We start from the raw sequence: 17,041 nt of genomic DNA on the forward strand, positions 1-17,041 counted from the left end.
GGCAGTCTCGTCATGCCCAGCTGACTCCTCTGCAACTCCCGAGGAAGGTCTCAAGAGAACTTCTTCCACGACACGATCTACTCTAACAGCCACATGTGAACATCTATTACAAAGCCGTAGCTTCGCTGTTACTTCACGCCTTGAGACTATTCAGTACCTCCTCTCTCAATAAAAGTTTTTCCACAGCAAGTTGTTGCAAAGAGAGGTATCTGGATACCTGCATGGATTTTTGGCCAAAGTCTACCAGGCCAAGTGCACTGTCTTTTGTAGTTGGTGTCGTGGAAGGGGTATCTCTCCACTCCATGGCACTATTCCATCATTTGTGGAGTGCCTCGTTTACCTTTGGGAGAAAAAGCTTCTCTGTCTCAGCAATGAAAGGCCACCGCTTGTCTCTGAGCTTTGCCTTCAAACTGAAAGGAATTAACCTTTTCTCTGCTTCGGCATCACCTCTATTCATACAGAGTTTCGAGCATACGTGCCCTCAGTCGGAAGGGAAACCTCCACAGAGCATGGTTTGCGTCCTTCTGTCCTTGAAGGGTGCCCCCTACAACCCAGGACACCAAGTAGCAGATCTTCACCTGACCTCGATGACAGGTCTGCTTGTGTTGGCTTTGGCCAAGAAAGTCGGCAAGTCCCGTGGGCTGCCTTCAACGTCTCATTTATGGCGATGGGTCAGGTAATACTCAACCTCGTTCCTGGCAGCTTGTTTCCCAGATTCGAACCCTTTGGATTGGGAGTCCTTCGTAGCATGACCGCTGATCCAGATCAATAGCTACTATACCAGGGAGGAACTTGAGGTGCTACCTCAAGAGAACTACTGGAGCTCGCCCCCCAGTGTCGGCACTCTTCGTCAGTTCGGGGAGGTCAAGGGAAAGAAAACTAAGAACACTTTCTCGGCTTGGATTCGCATGGTCATGTACAGAGCATTAAATCTTGATCTTTCTCATAGAGGAGACCTAGAGCTCATAACGTTAAGGGTAGTGATATGCACTTAATGTTTACAAGCTGCTACTGTGTGATGCAAGCTGTGCCAGTGAAAGGGTGAAAGCGTTACCGGCCTTCACCTGCCACTTCATGCAAGACGTGACCCACAGAAAATGGAGACATTCTCCTTTGACCCTGTTGTGGCTACTCAATAAATGGTTTTAACACTTCAGGCTCCTTGATGGACAAGTTGCAGATGGTGGAGGTCAGAGTTTAACCATGGGTAAGTCTGATGAATGACAAAGAATGACTGGCTCTTTCTTTCGTCTTTCCCAATTGGGGAACCCACGGCACTTTGCAAAACTGGCCTCCACTGTCTGTGTAAAACTATTTCCCTTGTATAACTTGGTTTAGAGAGATATACTTGTTACGTCACCATATCCCTTGGTGGGGTGGGATTGGTTAACCCTTTCGCTGCGGATATTCAAATAGGATGTTGCACAGCTCTGTGCACATTTTCACTAAAAATTCAAAATGCTCAAAATTTAATGAAACTAACTTTTTTGTGTTCTATAACCTTTCTGTTTTTAGGATTTATCTCTTTTTGCCTTAGATTCTTCGATAAATAGGTAAAAATTAAGAAAAATCACAAAAATTCCTTTCCAAAGATGATTTTATCAATTCCACTAATAATCCTTCACCCAATTTATCATTGACTCATACATTTATTCTCCACATTAGTAATGCTTTTTGTATACTTTATGGGTATATATGTCTCAAAACATGGAATGATACAAAGAAGGGGCTTTTCAACAATTTGATCGCAAAAATAGATTGTTTGCTTTCCTATACATTCGCCTTTACCTTTCATCAAGCAATTCTTTGGCAAGATAGAGCATATAATACATTGTGGTTTGGGGTTTTTGTCAACATATTGAGCTGGAAAATGCCTTTCAGTTAGTTTAGATTCTATTGCATTAGAAAATGTACCCTTTCTTTGAGTTTTGCTCCGCTTATACCCTTCTAAAAAAATAAATTCAGGGAAAAATCATTAACACTACGTTAATGATTTTTCCCTGAATTTAGTTTTTTTTTATTCAACTTAGCAGTGGGATTCTGAATTTTATATGTTTGAGTCTACTAATACGGCCTCAATGATAAAATGCCAAATTGGTTGGTACCATTTCTGACTTTCTTTTGTAAGCATATGTTGAGCATAGCTGATCAAAATTATCAACTTCCCTCATATACTTATTGTATTCCACATAAACACATGGCTTGTCGATTTCTGTCACTTTTTTTTATGAAGTTTCACTTTATATGTAACTACTGTTTCTTTTAAAGATACTTGGCGAGAAGTGGAGGCCATATCACACATATAAAAGAAAAGAAATAAAAATAATTCTTCAACCCAGAGTTAAAGGGAAAAATTAAAAGGACAAAGTCAGCTGACTGATAAAAGCAGAGCAATATTGAATGTTTTGCTAAAAGTATAATAATACCATAATTTACAATAATATATGAAATTTATGATACTGTGAAACAAGCATTTATAAACAAATTATATCTTTATTAACAACTTGTATCACTAAATTATGCTGTTAGAAAATAAAGGGACCGATAGGCAACTAACAGACTGAAAGTCAGCTGTCGAATGTAAACAAAGCTTCGGATTTAAAACACGAAACTTCTTTTCTTTGTGAATGTGTTTATTTGACTATTATTCATTTAATTGAGTTAATTTCTATATTGATTTCTGAAAACACCATTATCTGTCACATTTAGAACATCCAATACTATGAAATACGTTTTTATTTGTGTAGTTGTCATGGCAACTGTTGAGCTCTAATGTAAACAGACTTTTACTTACGCTAAACAAACCTTGGAAAGCATGATATTACGATAACTCAATGAATAATATTGATTAATATCGAAAAAACATGCATATATATCATAGTTTCATGTTGACACAACGTAAAAATAACAAAAAATTACCAAAATCATAGAGTAAATGGGAGAAGAAAGACGAGAGCTTCAGAGAGTGGGTAGTTCATAAAATCGGCAACAGATGGCCGCATGTAGAGGCCAGATAAATCATCAACAAAAGGCGCTAAGCTTAAAATTTCTTAGGCGGTGTGGAGTAAAGTCATTCTCCGCAGTGAAAGGTTATGAATCTGAGTAAACTAAAGTCGTTCTCCGCAGTGAAAGGGTTAATGTCTATGGTTTATTCAAAGATTCCTACATTTTTGAGAATTCTTACCTAGACTAGTCACTGGTAGTCTCATATCATCACACAGATTGCTCAGGCTGCTAACCGTGCTTCGCACAGATTTTTAGCGGGGTGTCAGGGTTTTTCCCTGTTACGTGCAGGGCACGTATGGGAAAATCCTTGGTCAAATACCAGCCAGTTGGTTCAGACTTTCACCCTCCCAAGGGGTGTGTCAATCCCTATAAATAGCAAAAGGGTTTGTATGAACACATGAAAAATTTATGGGGCATTTGTATTTTTCCTAACGATACAAATCTGGATCTATTTATACAAATTAGCCTGCCATCACCTGTCCCCGATAAGTCCTGCCTGCAATAAAAAGTGGGGATGCAACACAGCTGTGTGTGTGAGCGAGGTAGCATGCTACCCCTTCTACCCCCCCCCCCCTTGCTAATTAGCGGTAGGGTAGTAGTGGCTAATCTTTTAGCTTTGAAGGAAGTATAATCCCTATAAATAGTTGGAGGTTTGTATCGTTAGGAAAAATACAAATTACTTTCAAGTTTGTCATATTTGGAAGAGAATCTTTGCTTGGCTTGAGTGCTTTCCATCATATGTTGTCAAATACTTGAATCAGTTCATCCAGTACCATTGCTTAAATTTTTTCATCTCAATTTTTTTTATTTTATTAATGTGTTCCCCTCTCAGTTCCATTATGAATTTAATTTGTTTAATCATCAGTTTTTTTTATGAAACAAACCTTTGGTTTGTCATTGCTTTGACTTTTAGTTATCTTTTTGTCTCCTGCTCCATTCTGCTAGTTAACCATTCCAGTGAAAATAGTTGCATTATGTGTGACATACACAATACTCTGTTAAAGTTTAGAGCTATGTTGTAACTGCCAGTCGCTGATTCTTCTACATTGAATTTTGTCTTCATGTAGTTATGTACTGTATTGGAGTCTTATTTTTATTAATAAATTCAAGTGAGTTGTTCAGTAATGAAAGCAGATATGTAACTTCTTGATAAGAATATTTTTAAGATCGGTTAAGGCTTTTATATTTCATAGCCTATATGCTGGAAAACTCGGTAATGTCACCCCTAGGGAACTGTTAGAAGGATACTGATACGGGAAAAATCATGTTGAAGGATAAGAAAGTCATTGTAAGATGTAAGGTCACTTACTAAGATTGAGACAACCTTCTTGAGTGGTATTTGTTACCCACCAAAGTAGATTTGGAGATTGGTAATCTTGAAGGAAAAGCCGCTGTACTGAAGATCCTGTCCAAGCTGCTTTTAATTCTTCTTTGATATGTTCAGTTATGAGGGGACTTTTTATCCTTGTCTTCAAAGGTAAATCTAGATATTAGTTCATATCTGAAACAAGATTTCTGGTGAAGGGGATTATTGTTTTAGGATCTTGACTACTTCAGTGAAAGTTGTCACCTGATTAACTTGAAGATGCAGACTTCTGCCTTGGTCTAATATTATGGGAAACCTCTCAAAGTGGCATCAGCTCCTTAGAGTATTAATGTTTGAGTATTCACATACCAAAAGTTGGTTTTTAAACCTTTGCCTTTTCCAGTTTTTCAAGTTTGATAGAATATGAGTTATCAAGATACTTATCTATTTTACTAACTGCATCACCAGCAGAAGTGACAGAGATCATCTTGCACTCAGATGTATAAAATTAGACACCAGATGAGAAAAATGAACAGAGCAGAGGAAACTATTTTTTGTTTCGTTCTTCACAGGTTTTTATTAATGTAAAAAAGTGGTAATGAAATCTCATTGGTTCCACTCAAACACTGGTCAACGTTGCACTGCTTGTGAAAAGAAAAGAACTGGTTATGAATAGGGCAGATATAGAATGAAGTCTTTCCTGCTTTCTTTTCTTTGAGCTTCCGGATTAATCTTATATCTATCATTGACATGCAAGTCTCTCACTATTTTCAGGATTGATCCTCATTCTTTGCTTAATTTTCTTAAGACATAGTCTTATTTCATCAGATGTACTAAGTCTTTGGGTCATTGTCTTTGTCACAATCACAGCTGAGGGACATGTCAGAGAACTTTATAGAAAAATTCAAGGTATTGTAAAATTTTCATTTCTAGATATGGGAAGGTTAATTTTCAATTGTTACATAGCAGCGTGATTTTTAACCATTTTACTAGGGTTCATCAATATGATTACTTTGGATGTGGATAGCTTATTTGTGTCCTGTGCCAGCTTTAGTGAAAATCTGTAGTAGTTAGTTAATTGCAAACTTTATCACTGATAGAAACTGATAAGTCACCCATTAGGTCATTTTATTTTGCTTTTAAATTGTGTTTCAAGGTAACTATGTCTACAAAATTATAAAATTTGTTTGTGCTTACTGTTGACTGCTGAAAATTCTCTGCTCCCAATGCATGGTTTCTGTTTTGTTGTGTTCTATAAATATACTTAGAAAATCTGATTTTCAGGCCTCTATCCTCATCAAAATCCTGTTATTATTTAGTTCAGTAGTATGATCTTTACTCTCAAACTTTAAGATGGTGAGGGCTTTCAGGTGAAATGGTTTGGCATGCTTGCTTGCAGTTAGGTGTAATACAGTTTTAAATACACCCTGCACCTTCCTAATTTTAGAATTTAGATTTTCTTCTGTATATGTAGCTGGCCATTTTTAGATTTAAGATTTTTTCCTATACAGTAGTATGTTGGGTTACAAGTTTAATTTGTTTTGGGAATGAGCTCGCAACTTAAAATGCTCTTATCCATAAATAAATTTTCCCCATAATGAATATAGGAAATTCATTCAAGGCATTCTACATGTCCAGAAATACAAAAATACACAGATTTTTTAATGTTTAATAATGGGAATTATTGCACAAATTATAACCCATAATATCAGAAATTAATAGAAATTAATGAGTCACACTGAAATCTGGAAATAATTGAAAATTAACTTGCATTTTACCTTGAAGAGTGTCACAGCAAGGAGGAGGGTGTTGCTGCTTGGAATGGAATCTCCCTCCTTGAGGACTAAGGATAGAATATCGAGAATTCTTTCTCTTAAACGATGTTCACTATCACTAACTGAATCACTTAAATATTTGCTTTCAAGACACTTATTCGTCTTTGTTACACTTTCGTTCAATTTTGAAAAAGGAACCTCTCTACAGTTGCCGGCTTTTGCCTTTTCATTAAAATGTCAGGGATATGAGCCATTGCACTGCTGGTAAATAGGTTCGCTGCTCACTCTGCCAAAGAATTATCTGGGTGAGCTTGGAGTGAAAACTGCATGGGTGGTGTATTGGCACTGCCTGACTGCTTTCCACACATTGCTTGATAGTCTCGTTCGTACTTTACCACAGAAAATGGCCATACAGTGCAAAATTATTTGTGGAGGCCCATGAAATAATTGTAACCCAATTAAAATCTTTATGCTTGTATCCAAAGTTACTCGTAACTCAAAGTACTACTATATAATTAGTTGACCTTTACTCCACACTTGATCCTTTCAACATGAAAAAACAACCATTAAGATATAAGTTGCATTGTGCAGCTGTATAGCAGCTATCCAAAAACTGTGAGCATACTATAAATTCGTTTTACCTAATGATGTTAATATAATTGCAGTTCAGGGTTTTATATCATTGAGTTTTTCTTTCTTTTATAAAATAAAAATGTTACTGCTCAGATTTAAGAATTTGGTAACCTCTGGAAATGTAATCATTGGATCTACTTCTGAATTCTTGAAGAAAAAATGTGTTGGTAAGTTAACCAGCTAATCATTGGTAATAGGATTCCTTTTAAATGGCAACTCAGTTGAATTTATTTTCACTGTATCAAAGAATCCTTTCATGAATACTGTGTCATGAACATCTTTATTCTGTAAAAGTTTGACTTTGAATATTTATCATGATCCTTCATACTAATGAAACATGGTATCTTCCCAGTCGTCACCCCAGACCTCATCGCAACCTACTTTTGCTCCCTTAAGACCCTTGAAAGTCACTGCCTTGGACGAGCATACATCGCTAGGGTCGACCTCTGAAGAGTTTTCCTCACCTACCTCTATCCCCAAATCACCTGCTACTAACAAGCAGCCTAGCACTGGAATGAGGAGGACTTCCATCGATAAGTTCAAGGCCGATGGTCAATCACAAGAAAGGAAAGGATTTCCAAAACCACCCTACCCATATTCTTGCATCACTGCTTTGGCTTTGAAGAACAGTAAAACGGGAACTTTACTGGTTCAGGAAATTTATAATTTTGTCCGAAGTTTTTTCCCATACTACCGCACGGCTCCCAATAATTGGCAGAATGCCCTAAGGCATTGTCTTAGCACAAATAGATGCTTTACAAAATTAGTAGTACCAAGGGGTGGTGATCGAAAGAGTCACTTATGGAAAGTTAAAGAGGAGTTTGCCCATAAGTTGGAGAAAGATTTACTTAAATATAATGTAAAATTCTTGAAGGAGATTGAAAGTTCAATGGAAAGTCCTCATTATCTTATCCCTTTAATGGATGGTGATTTAAATATTGAATATTCAAGTAGTGCCGATGAGAATGAGGATGAAGACACTTCTCTTGCAACTGTTAGTATTCCAAAATCAAAGCTAAAGGAGACTGCTGAAGATTGTTCATACATTAAGTTCGTGCTTACAGATGGTGTTTTTGTTCCAATCACCAGTACTTCTATGCAAAATATGCATGTAGGCACTAATCGAGGACAAGGAAATGTATTTGAAGGTAACGATGACCCAGAAGTAATTGTTATTGAGTAAGGAATTAAAACTAAATATTTGTCTGTCCCAGTAAGGTGAATTGGAAGATATTGTTTTAGTAATATATCGAAGAATTATTTGTCTACGTCATGTCAGATTGCAATAATTTCATTTTTTAATTGAAAACTTTAAATTAGATTTTTTTCCCATATTTGTTACATTTTCTGAAATATTCAAGCTGCGGAATCTCTGTGTTAATTTTTTTGTAGTTTTAATTTCTAAGTACAGTACCATAATTATATACTGTACTTGGAAAATAACATTATAGAATAAGAAGAGCTGTGAAAAATTGAAAAGTCTGAGTATAAAGTAGCTGTTCAAATTTTAGTTAAAAGTTCAGTGTGACATATGATTTCATTTTGTATATGGGCATTTTGTTGGTTTTTGTTTAAAAGTGTTAAATTATATTTTACCAAAGCATCTTATGCACATACTGTGTAGAATTGTTGGTTACAATTTTGTCCTACTAGCAGTCTAGAATCCATTAATCATGACAGGTGTGAATCACTATGAAATCAGATGTGAAATAAACTTAATGCAATTTGAATAGTAAGATTTCTATTGCATGCCTCTCCTGACCGTATTAATGTTTGTGGGTACAATACACAATAATTTATTCCTGTAGAATTTCTGCTGTAACTTAAAGAGCTTAGACTTTGGTAAATATAAATCACAGGATAAAATCTAATTGAAAATGTTTTGACAAAATTGTGCAGTTGGGAATATTCTTTTGTCCAGTGAATTCAGTTATGAATGAAACTTTATCACAGTCTTTGTACTGAGAATTTCCTACAAATGTTGAATATTGTACTGTGCAATGATAGTGGTGATGCCTGTAAAAGTATGACAAAATTTAATTGTTACCAGGTTGGGCTTAATTAAAGTCTGTGAAAAGCTTGCTTAAGACTTTACTTGCATCATCCATTTTTCCCCCTTTTTTTTCCTTTTTTTTTTTGGTTTTGTTTTTAGTGTATTGACCTTTCAAATGAGTTGCCATTTATTCTGTGATGTTGGAACACTATAGTACAAGTAAAGTAATTAAAACTTGTATATATTTTGTGATATCTTTTTTTCCATATACTGTATGTAAATATGTAAAAAGTATTGGAAACAAATTGTTGATTTATAAGGTATAGTAATTTGCCAAGTTCCAATTGCTTATATAAGCATAATCATTGAAAAATTGTACATATGTGTACAGGTGTAATATAATTCCTTTTCATATTTATTATTTTAAATGATTGAGATCTCATTGTTGTAAATTGAATTATGTTAATAACATTGGAACTTTATAAATGGTGGATTTTATAGCCTTCATTTCGAAAGCTTTCATGCTTATTTTCAGCCTCCTATTATTTGTGTGTGAACTGGTAAAATGTGTGGTTTTGAATGGATTTGTAATTAGTGATGAAGAGGATTATTTTTTATAAATAAAAGTGACAAATTATTATTTTGTTTTATTTTAACCTTCAATAATAATGCTGATGAGAGATTGGCAATTGTAAGTAAGTGAAGAAATGTGTCCGGATAATAACTAGAGTGAGACTTGTCAGAGACATACAGTAGTTACTTTTGATTTTGTCAATGGATTTTTTAAAGAAAGCAATTTATTTTATAAAACTTGAATATCAATGCAAGAACTTTAGACCAACCCAAAAAACCTTCAACGAGTGTTGTTTGCTTAAACACAACTTCATATACAGAATGTCAAAGCTGGATTCTGGCTCTCTTGACTGAAGTTTTAGGTGTCAGCCAACGACCCGGGCTCTGCATTAGTCGTCTTATGTGAATTCTCCTCCGTTTGAATGTTGACGTTACTTGCTCCCTGTGAGTTCATCGGAAGGAAGACTGCTAAACTAAGGTCTTGCTGCTCTTTGATGACGGCGCCGCTCTCCCTCATTATGTTGAATGCAGCAGATCTTTTGCCTCTTGGGGAACACCTTTCCCTCCCACAGGTTAAGATGTTCTTCTGACAGGTTCTATTTAAGCCAATGAAATTAGATTTTAGAGTTAAATAAAATTGTTAATCTAATTTTTTACAGCACTTTTGACGCCGCTCTCCTTCGTTCGGCAATGGTATCTGGCAAAGGGAGTGCTTAGTCTTTAACTTGCTCCTGCTCCTCTTACAGTAAACCTTTCCTTTCTGTGGATTAGGTTGTTGTCCTGAGGGGGAGTTTTCATTCTCTCTTATGTTTTCCTCAGCGCCAGTAGCTGACGTAAGGAGTGCGAAGTTGGATAATCCATCTTTTTCACCTGCACCTGCGGCAGTTCCCAACCATTGGAGCAGTAACTGTTTAGAACCCAGAAACAAGCTTCAGCTTTATTTCTTATGCAACACACTATGCTGACCTTCAATCTGAGGTATAGCTCGTTGAGGGGAAGCAGAGAGTGCTTCCCCGGAGGTTTGCCTCCAGGTGTTAGAATTTTCCCTTCCATGGGAAGTCCCTCCACCAGTTACCGTTCTGCAATCTTTTTGCTTACAGGGAGAATTGGCGACACCGGCAACAGATGTTGATCACCTTTTCCTGGCTGCGGGAGTGACTTCCTTCACCTGTTCGGTCTCCCCTTTGGGGGATTTCTCCGGCAGGAATTGGATTCGTCCATTCTTATCCATTGTGTTGACATCTTTCTTCAGGTAACCCAAAAACAAGCTTCGGCTTCGTTTCCCAGGCAACTCTACATCAACCTTTAATTTGAGGTAGTAGGTTGGCCAGGGCACCAGCCACCCGTTGAGATACTACCGCCAGAGAGTTATGGGGTCCTTTGACTGGCCAGACAGTATTACATTGGATCCTTCTCTCTGGTTACGGTTCTTTCCCTTTGCCTACACATACAATAAATAGTCTGGCCTATTCTTTACAGATTCTCCTCTGTCCTCATACACCTGACAACACAGAGATTACCAAACAATTCTTCTTCACCCAAGGGGTTAACTACCGCACTGTAATTGTTCAGTGGCTACTTTCCTCTTGGTAAGGGTAGAAGAGAGACTTTAGCTATGGTAAACAGCTCTTCTAAGAGGACACTCCAAAATCAAACCACTGTTCTCTAGTCTTGGGTAGTGCCATAGCCTCTATACCACGGTCTTCCACTGTCTTGGGTTAGAGTTTTCTTGCTTGAGGGTATACTCGGGCACACTATTCTATCTAATTTCTCTTCCTCTTGTTTTAAAGTATTTATAGTTTATATAAATACATTTACCAAGGCACTTCCCCCATTTTAGGGGGTAGCCGACATCAACAAAGAAACAAAAACAAAAAGGGGACCTCTACTCTCTACGTTCCTCCCAGCCTAACAAGGGACTCAACCGAGTTCAGCTGGTACTGCTGCTACCTCCGCGGTCATCTAAGGCATCGGAGGCAGCAGCAGGGCCTACCAGAACTGCGTCACAATCGCTCGCCATTCATTCCTATTTCTAGCACGCTCTCTTACCTCGCTCACATCTATCCTCCTATCACCCAGAGCTTCCTTCACTCCATCCATCCACCCAAACCTTGGCCTTCCTCTAGTACTTCTCCCATCAACTCTTGCATTCATCACCTTCTTTAGCAGACAGCCATTTTCCATTCTCTCAACATGGCCAAACCACCTCAACACATTCATATCCACTCTAGCTGCTAACTCATTTCTTACACCCGTTCTCACCCTCACCACTTCGTTCCTAACCCTAGCTACTCGAGATACACCAGCCATACTCCTTAGACACTTCATCTCAACACATTCAATTTCTGTCTCTCCATCACTTTCATTCCCCACAACTCTGATCCATACATCACAGTTGGTACAATCACTTTCTCATATAGAACTCTCTTTACATTCATGCCCAACCCTCTATTTTTTACTACTCCCTTAACTGCCCCCAACACTTTGCAACCTTCATTCACTCTCTGACGTACATCTGCTTCCACTCCACCATTTGCTGCAACAACCGACCGCAAGTACTTAAACTGATCCACCTCCTCAAGTAACTCTCCATTCAACATGACATTCAACCTTGCACCACCTTCCCTTCTCGTACATCTCATAACCTTACTCTTACCCACATTAACTCTCAACTTCCTTCTCTCACACACACTTCCAAATTCTGTCACTAATTGGCCAAGTTCTCTTCTGTGTCTGCAACCAGTACAGTATCATCCGCAAACAAAAACTGATTTACCTCCCATTCTTGGTCATTCTCGTCTACCAGTTTTAAACCTCGTCCAAGCACTTGAGCATTCACCTCTCACACCAATCCATCAACATACAAGTTAAACAACCACGGCGACATCACACATCCCTGTCTCAGCCCCACTCTCACCGGAAACCAATCACTCAATTCATTTCCTATCCTAACACATGCTTTACTACCTTTGTAGAAACTTTTCACTGCTTGCAACAACCTTCCACCAACTCCATATAACCTCGTCACATTCCACATTGCTTCCCTATCAACTCTATCATACGCTTTCTCCAGATCCATAAACGCAACATACATCTCCTTACCTTTTGCTAAATATTTCTCGCATATCTGCCTAACTGTAAAAATCTGATTCATACAACCCCTACCTCTTCTAAAACCACCCTGTACTTCTAAGATTGCATTCTCTGTTTTATCCTTGATCCTATTAATCATTGCTCTACCATACGCCTTTCCAACTACGCTTAACAAACTAATACCTCTTGAATTACAACAATCATGCACATCTCCCTTACCCTTATATAGTGGTACAATACATGCACAAACCCAATCTACTGGTATCATTGACAACACAAAACACATATTAAACAATCTCACCAACCATTCAAGTACTGTACAGTCACACCCCCCTCCTTCAACATCTCGGCTCTCACACTATCCATACCAGATGCTTTTCCTACTCTCGTTCCATCTAGTGCTCTCCTCACTTCATCTATTGTAATCTCTCTCTTTGTCATCTCCCATCACTGGCACCTCAACACCTGCAACAGCAATTATATCTGCCTCCCTTTTATCCTCAACATTCAGTAAACTTTCAAAATATTCCGCCCATCTTTTCCTTGCCTCCTCTCCTTTTAACAACCTTCCATTTCCATCTTTCACTGTCTCTTAAACTATTAATTTTTCCTTGTTTCCTTTCCTCACAGCTATTTTCCTTGTTTGGGGCCCCTGGGCTTATAACATCCTGCTTTTCCAACTAAGGTTGTAGCTTAGCAATTGATAATTATAATAATACTGATAGAGCTCATTGAGCGGAAGCAGAGAGTGCTCCCTGGAGGGTTGCCCTCAGGTGTTGGAATTTTCCCTTCAGAGGGAAAGTCCCTCCACCAGACACTGTTCGGCAATCATCCTGCTTACGGTTAGAATTGCCGACAGTGGCAGCAGATGTTGGTCGCCTTTTTTTTTCCTGTCTGTGTGAGAGACTTCCTTCACCTGTTTGGTGTCCTCTTCTTGAGCAGACCTCGCCCAGCACTTGTCTCCTCTAGACTCTTCTCACCCTGCAGTCTCATCTTGCCAACCAGTTTGAATCCAAGTTTCTCTCTCTCACCTATTTCTTCTCAATGTTACTTTGACCTTCTAATTTTTAAACTTTCTTTAGTATTGCTGTCCGAACTCTATAAATATTTCTCTCTATTTATATATGCAAATATATATATATATATATATATATATATATATATATATATATATATATATATATATATATATATATATGTATTTATGTATATATGTATACATACATACATACACCAAGGCACTTCCCCCAATTTTGGGGGGTAGCCGACATCAACAAATGAAACAAAACAAAAAAGGGGACCTCTACTCTCTACGTTCCTCCAGCCTAACAAGGGACTCAACCGAGTTCAGCTGGTACTGCTAGGGTGCCACAGCCCAACCTCCCACATTATCCACCACAGGTGAAGCTTCATAATGCTGAATCCCCTACTGCTGCTACCTCCGCGGTCATCTAAGGCATCGGAGGCAGCAGCAGTGCCTACCGGAACTGCATCACAATCGCTCGCCATTCATTCCTATTTCTAGCACGCTCTCTTGCCTCTCTCACATCCATCCTCCTATCACCCAGAGCTTTCTTCACTCCATCCATCCACCCAAACCTTGGCCTTCCTCTTGTACTTCTCCCATCAACTCTTGCATTCATCACCTTTAGCAGACAGCCATTTTCCATTCTCTCAACATGGCCAAACCACCTCAACACATTCATATCCACTCTAGCTGCTAACTCATTTCTTACACCCGTTCTCACTCTCACCACTTCGTTCCTAACCCTAGCTACTCGAGATACACCAGCCATACTCCTTAGACACTTCATCTCAACACATTCAATTTCTGTCTCTCCGTCACTTTCATTCCCCACAACTCCGATCCATACATCACAGTTGGTACAATCACTTTCTCATATAGAACTCTCTTTACATTCATGCCCAACCCTCTATTTTTTACTACTCCCTTAACTGCCCCCAACACTTTGCAACCTTCATTCACTCACTGACGTACATCTGCTTCCACTCCACCATTTGCTGCAACAACCGACCGCAAGTACTTAAACTGATCCACCTCCTCAAGTAACTCTCCATTCAACATGACATTCAACCTTGCACCACCTTCCCTTCTCGTACATCTCATAACCTCACTCTTACCCACATTAACTCTCAACTTCCTTCTCTCACACACACTTCCAAATTCTGTCACTAATTGGCCAAGCTTCTCTTCTGTGTCTGCAACCAGTACAGTATCATCCGCAAACAACATCTGATTTACCTCCCATTCTTGGTCATTCTCGTCTACCAGTTTTAAACCTCGTCCAAGCACTTGAGCATTCACCTCTCACACCACTCCATCAACATACAAGTTAAACAACCACGGTGACATCACACATCCCTGTCTCAGCCCCACTCTCACCGGAAACCAATCACTCACTTCATTTCCTATCCTAACACATGCTTTACTACCTTTGTAGAAACTTTACACTGCTTGCAACAACTTTCCACCAACTCCATATAACCTCATCACATTCCACATTGCTTCCCTATCAACTCTATCATACGCTTTCTCCAGATCCATAAACGCAACATACACCTCCTTGCCTTTTGCTAAATATTTCTCGCATATCTGCCTTACTTTAAAAATCTGATTCATACAACCCCTACCTCTTCTAAAACCACCCTGTATTTTTAGGATTGCATTCTCTGTTTTATCCTTAATCCTATTAATCATTACTCTACCATACACTTTTCCAACTACGCTTAACAAACTAATACCTTTTGAATTACAACACTCATGCACATCTCCCTTACCCTTATATAGTGGTACAATACATGCACAAACCCAATCTACTGGTACCATTGACAACACAAAACACATATTAAACAATCTCACCAAAAATTCAAGTACAGTCACACCCCCTTCCTTCAACATCTCAGCTCTCACACCATCCATACCAGACGCTTTTCCTACTCTCGTTTCATCTAGTGCTCTCTTCACTTCATCTATTGTAATCTCTCTCTCATTCTCATCTCCCATCACTGGCACCTCAACACCTGCAACAGCAATTATATCTGCCTCCCTATTATCCTTAACATTCAGTAAACTTTCAAAATATTCCGCCCATCTTTTCCTTGCCTCCTCTCCTTTTAACAACCTCCCATTTCCATCTTCCGCTGTCTCTTCAATTCTTGAGCCAGCCTTCCTTACTCTCTTCACTTCTTTCCAAATCTACTTCTTATTCTCTTCATATGAATGACCCAATCCCTGACCCCACCTCAGGTCAGCTGCCCTCTTTGCCTCACGTACCTTGCACTTTACTTCCACATTTTTTTCTTTATATTTTTCATACTTCTCTACACTATTACTCTGCAGCCATTCTTCAAAAGCCCTCTTTTTCTCTTCCACTTTTACCTTCACTCCTTCATTCCACCATTCACTGCCCTTCCTCATGCTGCCTCCATGAGGCAGCATGAGTGGAAGCAGATGTACGTCAGAGAGTGAAAGGTTGCAAAGTGTTGGGGGCAGTTAAGTTAGTAGTTAAAAATAGAGGGTTGGGCATGAATGTAAAGAGAGTTCTATATGAGAAAGTGATTGTACCAACTGTGATGTATGGATCGGAGTTGTGGGGAAATGAAAGTGACGGAGAGACAGAAATTGAATGTGTGAGAGCTGAGATGTTGAAGGAAGGGGGTGTGACTGTACTTGAATGGTTGGTGAGATTGTTTAATATGTGTTTTGTGATGTCAATGGTACCAGTAGATTGGGTTTGTGCATGTATTGTACCACTATATAAGGGTAAGGGAGATGTGCATGAGTGTGGTAATTCAAGAGGTATTAGTTTGTTGAGTGTAGTTGGAAAAGTGTATGGTAGAGTACTGATGAATAGGATTAGGGATAAAACAGAGAATGCAATCTTAGAAGTACAGGGTGGTTTTAGAAGAGGTAGGGGTTGTATGAATCAGATTTTTACAGTTAGGCAGATATGCGAGAAATATTTAGCAAAAGGTAAGATGTATGTTGCGTTTATGGATCTGGAGAAAGCGTATGATAGAGTTGAAAGGGAAGCAATGTGGAATGTGATGAGGTTATATGGAGTTGGTGGAAGGTTGTTGCAAGCAGTGAAAAGTTTCTACAAAGGTAGTAAAGCATGTGTTAGAATAGGAAATGAATTGAGTGATTGGTTTCCGGTAAGAGTGGGGCTGAGACAGGGATGTGTGATGTCACCGTGGTTGTTTAACTTTTATGTTGGAGTGGTGAGAGAGGTGAATGCTCGAGTGCTTGGACGAGGATTAAGCCTGGTAGAGGAGAATGACCATGAATGGGAGGTAAATCAGTTGTTGTTTGCGGATGATACTGTACTGGTTGTAGACACAGAAGAGAAGCTTGACCGACTAGTGACAGAATTTGGAAGGGTGTGTGAGAGAAGGAAGTTGAGAGTTAATGTGGGTAAGAGTAAGGTTATGAGATGTACGAGAAGGGAAGGTGGTGCAAGGTTGAATGTCATATTGAATGGAGAGTTACTTGAGGAAGTGGATCAGTTTAAGTACTTGCGGTCTGTTGTTGCAGCAAATGGTGGAGTGGAAGCAGATGTACGTCAGAGAGTGAATGAAGGTTGCAAATGTAGTTAAAAATAGAGGGTTGGGCATGAATGTAAAGAGAGTTCTATATGAGAA

General features: G+C 38.7%; 1 protein-coding gene across 3 annotated transcripts in view; it reads left to right on the forward strand.

Annotated features, from left to right (window-relative positions):
- LOC137622910 (uncharacterized) overlaps positions 1–9,342 on the forward strand; it is a 133,069-nt gene extending 123,727 nt beyond the window's left edge. For 2 of the 3 annotated variants that reach the window (XM_068353462.1, XM_068353463.1), the window contains one exon: positions 7,073–9,342. In XM_068353462.1, coding sequence (XP_068209563.1) covers positions 7,073–7,903 — 831 coding nt within the window. In that variant the 3' untranslated portion in view covers positions 7,904–9,342. The remainder of the gene's footprint in view (positions 1–7,072) is intronic. The other variant, XM_068353464.1, reaches the window with a different exon arrangement.
- Positions 9,343–17,041: the final 7,699 nt, after the last annotated feature.

This window comes from Palaemon carinicauda, chromosome 30 (genome assembly GCF_036898095.1).
Source record: "Palaemon carinicauda isolate YSFRI2023 chromosome 30, ASM3689809v2, whole genome shotgun sequence".
Lineage (NCBI taxonomy): Eukaryota > Metazoa > Arthropoda > Malacostraca > Decapoda > Palaemonidae > Palaemon > Palaemon carinicauda.